The 10,914-nt window shown below is 38.7% G+C and overlaps 1 protein-coding gene across 1 annotated transcript; it reads right to left on the reverse strand.

Annotated features, from left to right (window-relative positions):
* Positions 1-837: 837 nt before the first annotated feature.
* LOC127004060 (methionine-R-sulfoxide reductase B1-A-like) lies at positions 838-10,098 on the reverse strand. Its single transcript, XM_050871358.1, has 5 exons — positions 9,695-10,098; positions 5,624-5,772; positions 4,638-4,755; positions 4,179-4,213; positions 838-1,311 (listed from the first exon to the last, which is right to left on the reverse strand). The coding sequence occupies exons 1-5, from the start codon at positions 9,747-9,749 to the stop codon at positions 1,180-1,182; spliced, it is 489 nt and encodes a 162-aa protein (XP_050727315.1). The 5' UTR covers positions 9,750-10,098; the 3' UTR covers positions 838-1,179.
* Between the last annotated feature and the right edge of the window lie 816 nt (positions 10,099-10,914).

A 10,914-nucleotide genomic window follows, 5' to 3' on the forward strand; every position in this document is an offset into this window, starting at 1 on the left:
TCCCACCTCCCTGGCCGAACCATCACCATGGGTGGGGATGGTTCGGACGATTTAGAAACTTGTCTTTCATCGCCTACATCTGAAAACTGGAAATAGCTACGAGTGTCATATTAGCAGCCTAAAAAGCCAAATGATGTAGGAACATTTTGAGATCAACAAAATTACACTATACTTCTTAAACTTCTCTCTCTAAAAAGTGTCCGAATCATACCAGCTCTCCCCTACATAATTAAGTCCAACCCCACTTGGAATATGTGGTATGGTTTTGGTCTCCCCACTATGTGAAGGACATTGCTAAATTAGAAGGTGTTCAACGTAGGGCAACAAAATTGATATAAGCCAGGACTGTAAAAAAAAATGTTAAGTTTACATTAAAACGAGATATTATACAGGAGAGGACCACCATTCACTAATTACTTACATTTTTTAACTGAAATCTTGGCTGCATCTACTCGTGTCCAGTAATAAACGTGGGTTTTCTTAGACAATGGAGGGGGTCAACCCCTTCTTGCAATAACCATTGTTTAAGTGTTGCCTATCAAGTAGGGTAAATCAATGCTTAACACGTTTCCCAAAAAGTGAAATGCTACTGCAGCTTGTTGCTATTGGCAAAAATCTTGTAACCAGTTATGAGATCCTTGCTATTACTAGAAGAGTTCTATGAAGACATGGCAGAAGCAATGGAGATGCATAAAACCCACCTGTCAAGATTTAAGGGAGACTTATAGACCAAAGTTCAAATTAAAATTGTTGGTGAAACAGCAATTAGTAATTTTGAAGTTGTAGCAAGAAATGAGAGGGGAGATCAACTCAATGAAAGCAGAAAGAAGTAGGCTTAGATAAGCATTTATTTTCTCATAAGAGTTTATGGGAAACATGCCTAGAACTGCCCTAATGGAGTGATGAAAAATGCCACTTAATGAATGTCAAAACTTCAGTAGTCATGTGGCCACTCAGGAGGCAGTGCAGATTTAAAATACAGAAGGGTACTGGGATGAATGAATATAAACACCATACAGTACAACTGGAATGGACTGATACTTTCCAGTTGTTCTGTCTGCATATTTTAATACATTACTTTGGGAAACCATTCAACTTGTTTAGAGAGATAAACAAATATCTTTATTGCCTCTATATTCATTAAGTTTCTTGCTATGTCCTCTTATACGCCTCCATGGTCTAGTGGTCAGCGTGCCTGGCTTCTACTCCGCGGGCCCGGGTTTGAATCCCGGCCCGGGCAGTCGGCGTGCAGCTCACCCAGCTCTTCATCCTCCCTCTCGGGCTGGTCAATAAATGGGTACCTGGGGAAACCTGGGGAAGGTAAACTGTGGTAACCCAGATGTCACACTGGCCCTGTGTCCCGGGGTAATGGGCTCCCTCCCACCACAGGCTCAAGGGCCAATGTTATGGAGATGAGCACCAAGGCCATGCGCTGCTACAGCGTATGCCCCCAACTTTACCTTACCTTTATGTCCTCTTAATGTTACCTTTCAAAAGGAGATATAGTAATCATTTATTACACTTTGTTCTTTACCTGTCACACAAAGGTATAAGAAAGTCATGTCTTCCATTTTCACTTTTCTTCTAATGCTGGCAGGTTAATATAATGTTTTTCTAGTATTTTTATATGATCAGTTTCAGTGGCCATCATGTAATACTCCTTTCTCTCAAGTCCCCCCCAAATATCAAATATGGCTCTGCTGATGACAAAAATTAAGCATATGATCCTCTTTTCCTGCTCGGTGGCCCCTCCAAAGATTTCCTTAGAACAGACTTTCCTTTTCACAGGTCTGTTTTGACACACCATATTCACCCTCAACTGCTATGCCACTACAGCCTTCCTTTATCTGTGCTTCCTCCTACCTACAACTTCAAAGCTTTCAAGAGGAGAGTATCAAGACACCCCTCCACTTGATTCTGACTTTTGACCCTCTTTCAGCTATTCTTACTATCAGCTATTTGCAGAAGCTGTGCCAGTGTGATTTTTTGTTTAATCCTTATGATGCCCTTGAACTGCCTCTTTTACTGTAAATTAGTAATAATAATAATAATAATAATAATAATAATAATAATAATAATAATAATAATAATATAAATAATACAAAATAAACACTTACAAAGGTTACTTTTTCCAAACATAATGGCTTAGATTGATTAAGATAAATACATATCTTACATTTATTATAGTCTTACAGAATTAAAATTGTAATTTATCTTTTAATGACATGTAATAACTTTCAGTATCTAATTTCAAAATTTCAATGAAATTATAATAACAGCAAAATGCTTTTGGAAATATATTATAATTACACTGTGTATTCATTTGAGAGAGAAGCAACTATAGTCAGTTCCACAAGAGCTGGCAGGGCTATAAAGAGAGGGACTTGCAGACTTGGCATCATTGCTTAGGTGATGGTACTGCACGCTCATTGGCCAATCCTTAACTTGTACTAACGTGCATATAATTTACTTTGTATTCTTACAAAAACCCTTTTTGAGCTATAACATAACAGACTGCATCAATAAAAACTAATGCAATAGTATCTTTATTGATAAATATGTGCCTTTTGAACTATTATAGATAAATCTGAAACAACATTCATAACAAAACTAAGTCAGAACTGCACGTAAACAGGCAACATCCAGCGAATGTTAAGGCTACTTTTTTTTTACCTATTTTTCCTACTACTACAAAGTGCTAGGCTACAGTTAACACAGTGTCGTTCGTTAACTCATTTATTGTAAGATATCTTGGTATATTTTTAGTCCTGGTTTAGTCATAATGTGTAGTGATGCTGCGTAGTCATAGCATAAACATAGGCCAAAGGCAATAGCCTTCTCTTTTCTTTCATTAATCCTGAAATTTATTTCCATTATTTGAGGGTAATAAACTAATTAATAGCCATAAGGAAGAGCGATTATAAGAATAACTACATTTCCATACCAACAGTGTTGATTTAAAGGGATAGCAGAGAGTGAGAGATAGTAGGCTATGTCACGGCAGGTTAGATCTAGTAAACAACAGACAATGAGCGGGCAGACTGTCACCCAAGCAATGATGCCAATTCCACGAGTCCATCTCTGAAGGATTAGGCTCACCAGCTCTCATGGAACTGACTTTAATCTCATTCTGGAGAGAAAGAAAGTATGAAAGAGTATCATTGCATAAAGGAATTTAAACAGTTCATATTTTTTTCACACAATTATAATTTCTTTTTCACAGATATATAATATAGTTGCTTAAGCTATTTCAACAGATAATATCTTTGTTTATCACATAATGGAAACAATCATCACTTTTGTTTTCCATAAATGACTAAAAGCTTGTTAATATCATCCATGTAAATTTACATTATGCAACCTTATTCCTCTTCAGTTTAAATGCACATATCAATGAGCTATGCTTTAGTGATTTATTCTGCAACAGGGCTCAGAAAATTTGATTTACCCCTATTCCTTCATTATTCACCACTGCAAAACTCATTGACAATGAGATCTATCACATGTACTATACATTGAGGACTTCTTCATGGTGTAGTGGTTACCATGCCTGGCTACGAATCAGTTGGCCCAAGTTTGAGCCCAAAGCAAGGCATTCAGTGCCCATCTCACCCAATTGTTCATTCTCCCTTCTAGACTGACTGATAAACGAGTTCTTAGGGAAACCTCAGGAAGTAAACTATGGTAACCCAAATGTCACACTATCTCTGTGTCACAGGCTAGTGGGATTTTACCCTCCAGAGGCTCAAGGCAAAAACGGTAATGAGCACCGAGACCATGCACAGCTTATCTCATTCCCCCAACTTTACCTGCCCTGTCATCAGTCACCCCATTCTTGGAAAGGCACAGTGGGGAGCCAAAAGGGCCATATGACCACTTGGCAGCTTATTATTTACCAAAAAATTTGCCTTTTGTGATACTTGTATTCTATCAACAAAGTTATGTAAAATTTAGGCAAGAGACACCAAGAAAATAAAGAACAGACCATAACTGAATGCTCAACTGGACCCTATCTGATAAATCTTTAGTTTCAAAACTTTTAAAATTTCTTAAAAATATGGATAACAATAACAAGAAATTAAGACAATAAATACTTAAATGAGCTGACAATTTGTTTGGTCTGGTGTCTCTGTAGGCTTACTGCAGCCTTTCTGCCTGTCTCAGGAGCCATTAGTTACCTCTGCATGGTTACTGACTCCTGTTTCATCTCCCTCTGCAAATTACAAAACAAAATATATCAATAATACTTGCATTTTAATTCTACTTTGCAAAGTCATACTTTAGCTCTTTCTACCAAGATCTGTCTACAGCTCTGATATATGTCCCTCCAGGAAGTCCCTTTGAGATGAACATGGAATCAGCACTTCCAGGTCTCCTTGTTCATACACTCCCTTTTAGCAACATTCACCCACCCACTTCCTACTTCCCTCCTTCAAGTATCCTTCACTTATGTCAATCCACCTTACTATTGAGCTCTCTACCACACATTACCCTTCTATTTGACTCTTATAGACCCTCTTCACAAAATCATAGCATTTTTCACATTTCTGTTTAAAATGTCCGTGTCCCAATCAAACGCAATTTTATATTCATTAGGAGTTTTGTACTGGATTTATAAGATAAAAAAAATTATTTACCTTGTTTTGGAACAAACTTGAGGGAGTGTGAGAATATTCAGAACCGTGACATATTGCCGTCTGGACCATCCTTTACAAATTCATGGCCTAATCCATTACCACACTTCCCACACGAGACCTAGAAAAAGAATGTAATGAGTTAACCAGTCAATGAAGTCACCTTCAGAATTCCCACACACTATAAGAAAACATAAGTAAACAAATTAACAAATATTAGGCGTGGCACGTCCATGCAGTATATGTGAACAGACTCTGAGCCAGTTGCCAAACCCCTTTGAAGGGTTAACCCAATATCTATATAGGGGAAGTTTGGTAAATAAAAAATTAAAATCAGTCAGCCGTGCACAGCCTGTCATCTAGAGCCCTCTATGCCCAACTCACTACACTGAGCCTTGCACATCACTTGTTATTTTGCACCATTTCCAGCTTATGTTGATCTTGCTGATGCCCAAACACAAGTTTTAAATAATTCAACACTTTACTACAACAACTGATACAGTAAATAATATCGTTACAATATATAATAATATAACAATAATTTAAGGCACTAATATTAACCTCTTCAATCTCACAGTGCTGTCAAAGGTTGTTTCCATGAGTCCCAAGCTCATACTGATAGTATGTATTGAAAAAAAATACAATTCAGTTTTTTCATCCTGGGATATTCCTCCAGAAACCAAGGATATTTATACTATGTTTTGAGATATTCTCACAGTGATGTCCTGGGAGACTAAAGGTTAATAGTTCTTAGGTAATGGATATACAGACCAAGAATTGCACAAGAAGTGTTTAAGATGATGTTCCTATAAAGGTAACAGAAAAAATTGCCCCATAAGGACGATCAAATATATTAGTCCCAAAGGTGTCTTGATACTCCCCTCTTGAAACAGTTGCACTCATGGGTAGGAGGAAGTACAATAGTGCCTGCAATCATATAACTTTGGGAGAACTTATGTATACAGCAATAAAAATGTTATTTCTCTAACCTTTAGAGCGCCTAGCCTGTCCTCTTCAGGAACTTTTTTCAGAGAGTTGGTGTGGATGGGGCGAGTAAAGGCTGGCCAAGGAGTGCCATGCTCATACTTAGCTTGGCTGGAGAAGAGCTGGTTACTGCACTCTACACAAACGTACACACCTGCAACCCACTCATTATGAAGCAAACAGAAAAACACATCCTTACCTTAGTATTAGTTAAGGGAAAATAACTGTCCATTGAATACAGGCAGAGAGAAAAAAATAGAGGGGGAGAGACAGGAAGGATATTGGTAATGAACTACTAGTGCAGCACAGTCACAGACTTGTTCTATGATCAGTGACATTTCTTTTGCATTGTTAACAGTAATAGCCTTTTAAGAAGCTCCATATGAATGTCATGTCTGTTTCTGCATGGCTTTTAAGAGACTCTCTTTGACTGTTTGCTCAGAGTACTACTTTGCATTTACCTACCACAGTAGCTTTCCTTCCTGGCTTGTTTCCATCTTAGTGAAATGCATCCACTACAAAATATATACTGATTTGACTTTTTGATTACTCTCCATGGCTAAAATATATATATATATATCTATATATATATATATATATATATATATATATATATATATATATATATATATATATATATATATATATACGTATATATTTCTTGACAATATGTAAAGTACACCTGAAAAAAATGTCAAATCAATATACTATATTATCTATTCGAGCAAATTATTTGAGGGAAATATTTTGTAACGGAACTGAATGAGTTCATGCAATAAATATATTACTAAGATGTTACCTTCAATGCTAATTTACTTTCTTTTCTTTTTTGTACAGAATCTTGGCGAATAGTTTTAACAAAGGCTGGCCACGGCGTTCCATGCTTATATTTCATTCTACTTGAAAACAGTTCATGTCCACACCTTCGGCACACGTAAATGCCTGTAAAGTTTTTCTGTCAGTAACACAAACACATAACGCCACTTCAAAAATTCTCTCTAACACTTTCTTGAGTGGGGGGAATTGACTGAAAAATAACTGAGTGTATTGCATTAACATTTTTTCTAAATATGACTTTAAAGCCACCCCATATATATATATATATATATATATATATATATATATATATATATATATATATATATATATATATATATATATATATATATATATATATATATATATATATATATATATATATATATAGGGTTTCCAATAGTACGGTTTCAGTTTTATTCGGATTGTCATGTAAGAATTTTTTTTTAGAATTTTTAAATTTCCCGCTCGTCGCACCAAGTAGCCATGGTGTGAGTGGCAACACTGTTCTACCAAAACACCTGCTGAAAGCACCCCAAAGCATTCGAGATAGGTGTTCACCTTGCAGAAGAATTCAGATTTAGGAGAAGTTACGTTGAGGTACGGAGAGCATATCACGTGAATGAGAGCAGTGTTCACTGTATCTATCATAGTGTAAAAAAAATTCTTGCCGCAGTAACTGCCAATGCTCCAAGAGTGCTGCAAGAGTAAAGGTAAAGGCCGTCCTTTTACTAAGCCTCGTCATTGCTATGGTAACGGCGCCTCACTTGCTGCAAAATGGGGTACGCTGATCTTCCTGATGCAATGGAAGCACTTATGTGTTTGTTTGGGCCGCCATATTTGCTGATGACGGGGGTCCTGAGTCCCTAACCCCCGTACTATTTGAGGGACTACTGTATATATATATATATATATATATATATATATATATATATATATATATATATATATATATATATATATATATATATATATATATATATATATATATATATATATATATATATATATATAGAAGAAATTGTACGCTCTAGATTATAGGGTAGTTGAAAGGGTTAAAAGTGGTAGCCATTCGAGGCTTGCGTGTCAACAGGGAACCGTCATGTAATGTTTCATGATATCGGGCAGGTTTGACTGTGTCGCCAGTGACCAGTTGAGTGAGTGCCAAGGATGACTGAAACCGCTGTGTCGAACTCACGCCACGGTTTATTGTACAGTGGTCAAACCTGCAATGATATCATGAAACATTACAATGTGAGGTACACTACACCTTATCTCTACATTTTCCGGGATGGCAAATCCCTACAGTCCGACATATGAACATGAATGTAAACTTTATCCTTATATTCGTGGCAGGACAACCTGCATCTACTCGCCGTTAACATGAATGTACTTGTACACTTGTGGGAGGCAGAATAACCTTAGACGTTAAGGAAACGACACAATATTGTGGAATCAGGAGATACTTAGACGCTTAGACGATAACAGAGAAAGAGATACGCACAATGCGGGGTTAGTCAGATTACTCCTTCCAGTTCCATCAACGCCGTGTTAACGGTATGAACGCCAGCCTACTACCTTTGTCCTCCGCTCAGCCCGCCATCGGGATGACGGTTCCCTGTTGACACTCAAGCCTCGAGTAATGTATTTCACGCCCACCACATTAACCCCAGTAACCACGCTACCCTACATTAATCCTAGGAGGCATTACCCTTGACCCTAGTAGGTCCAATATATGGGCGAAGACGGTCCTGATAAGCTGCCGACGTAAAACATACACCACTGACCTTTAACCCTTTCACACACCATGGCTGCATTCTCATACATATATATATATATATATATATATATATATATATATATATATATATATATATATATATATATATATAATATATATATATATATATATATATATATATATAGGGAGGGGGATGATGGTGATGGTAGTGATGATGATGAGGATGCCGGGCTGGTGGTGGACGAAGGTGTGTTGGAGTAAGTACAGCAGTTCTGCTACCTAGGGGATGTGTTGGACTGTGAAGCAGGAGTGGAGAGAGCAGTGAGAGCAAGGGTAGCAGCTGCATGGGATAGATGGTGAGAAATAGCCAGTCTATTAGTGAACTGCAACATAGAATTGAGGAGCAGAGGAAGGGTTTACGAGGCCTGTGTGAGAAGTGTTCTTTTGTATGGAGCAGAAACATGGGCACTGACGAACAGACTGATGGATGTTCTGTGCAGTTGTGATCACAGGATGCTGAGATACATGGCAGGAGTGAGGTGGCAGGATGGAAGGTCAAGCGGTGAAGTGGCGGAGATGTGTGGGGTTGAGGACCTTTCTGTTAAATTGAGGCAGAGAAGATTGAGATGGTTTGGACATGTGAAAAGGGCAGAGGGGGGCGTGTTAAATGAGGTATAACTCGAAAAGTAAACATTCGCGACGGAAATGAAGTACAAAATCGTGCAATTCACTACATCTATCACCAGAAAAACATGAACCACGTCAGAAAATCGTTGGTTGGGTGAAATGGTAAATTGTCCGAGGCAGCTCAAGTGCAAAACTAAAACCACAACAAAAAAGTCTGCTAGATGCTGCTGAAAAAAATAAAGAAAAAGTAGACAGTTGCGACGGAAATGAGGTTCAAAATCGTGCAATTCACTACTTTTATCACCAGAAAAACATGAACCACGTGAGAAAATCGTTGGTTGGGTGAAACCGTAAATTGTCCAGTACCACTGACAGAAGTTGGGGCAGCATTTACTTTGAAACCGATATAAGGAAGTATGGCCTGCTATATAGAACCACTGACAGAGGTTGGGGCTGCTGGGCCACCAACACCAAGATTTCCACTTAACCACTGACAGAGGTTGGGGCTGCTGGGCCACCAACACCAAGATTTCCACTTAACCACTGACAGAGGTTGGGGCTGCTGGGCCACCAACACCAAGATTTCCACTTCCAATAACACATGACAAAGTATGACCTGCTATATAGAACCACTGACAGAGGTCATGGGTGGTATTTAATTCACTGTTGCGTCACTTAGTTTTCCATTTCCAGTTATATGAGAAGGTATGACCTGCTATATAGAACCATCGACAGAGGTCGTTGGTGGTATTTAATTCATTATTCTGAAAATTATATAAGAATTTAAAAACTGCTGGGCACCAACACCAAAATTTCCACTTCCACTAACATAACGTCACCGAGTGCTTGTGTAACCCATCGCTAGGTAATCCTCAAAGACAGCCACACTCACCTGGTTCAAAGTGGTCTTTGTACACCTCTTCTTTGACCCACGAACAAAACGCCATGGCTCTCTCTCCGCGCCTCTCGGCTCTTGGCACCAAAAATACTTCAGCTTTGGCGGTGGGCGGCGAGCGTAAACAGTAAACACCGTGTTACGAGAAATACCTCCTCGCAGAAATAAGTCGCTCTGCTGTCCATCACGCATGCGCACTGGGAAATAAACAGCTGGAAAAGACACTAACTTGCTTGTTTTCTTCTAATTTGTCCATGTGTGATCTTTGTGATGGGTGATATTGCCCGCAAGACAGCAACACACCAGACCATCGGACCAAACAAGCAAGAACTGAGTGAACATCAACCTCTGGATCTGGATCAACGTGGGGTTCTTTCTAAAATCTTCGCTATTCGTTTGCTGTAAGGCCTTCTCTTGATCAAAAGTGTTTATCTGATGTTTGTGCCATATATTGGGGCCGAAACAGGACAAGTAAACAATAGCAGTAAGTGAAATCTTAAACAAAAAGTAATGGAGTTGGACCTCTCTTTGCGAGCTATTTTGCGGCTGGGATCTGCACATGATCTTGATTTTGGTTGGACGTCACAGGTGACTTGGGATTTCTTCAATATCAGGACTTTATAACGGCAGTTCCTGTGAAAAGAAACAAAACATATAGAACAAACAGTATCCTATGTAAATGGGACAAAAATACTATTCCATACATCTTGCACGCCACGTACATTCCTTCCCTCCAGCATTCACTATGCCCAGGTATCAAGTATGTGCACCCACACTTATGGTAGGCTTAGTGCATCCTATGATCTGGTGGTGATGCGGCTAAGGCTGGGCTATAGATATTACTGAGAGGTCAGTGGGGCTGACCCTGTACCTTAATTGCCGCTTGTGTGCCAGGCCAGGGGGTCACACGCTCAAACACTATGTCCTGCAATGTTCTTCTATTAGTGCCTACCGCCCACAGGGCCACTGGGACCTGCCTGGGCTGGTGGGCTGGTTCATTAACAATAATGTACTTTCAGCTGTGCTTATACTGAGTATCATGGCATTTGCCTCTAGACTGCAGTCCATATGTACAGTCCCTTATGTCTGCTCCCTTGACTAAATCAAGGCCTTTATTTTTTTTTTTTTAGCACTTGTCCCCTACCATTGTATCCTTTTAGTTTCCTGGTGCTACTTATACATATGTATCCTTAGTTGTATGATCACACTCTGTACTG

The sequence above is a fragment of the Eriocheir sinensis genome, chromosome 27, assembly GCF_024679095.1.
Source record: "Eriocheir sinensis breed Jianghai 21 chromosome 27, ASM2467909v1, whole genome shotgun sequence".
NCBI classification, from domain to species: Eukaryota; Metazoa; Arthropoda; class Malacostraca; order Decapoda; family Varunidae; genus Eriocheir; species Eriocheir sinensis.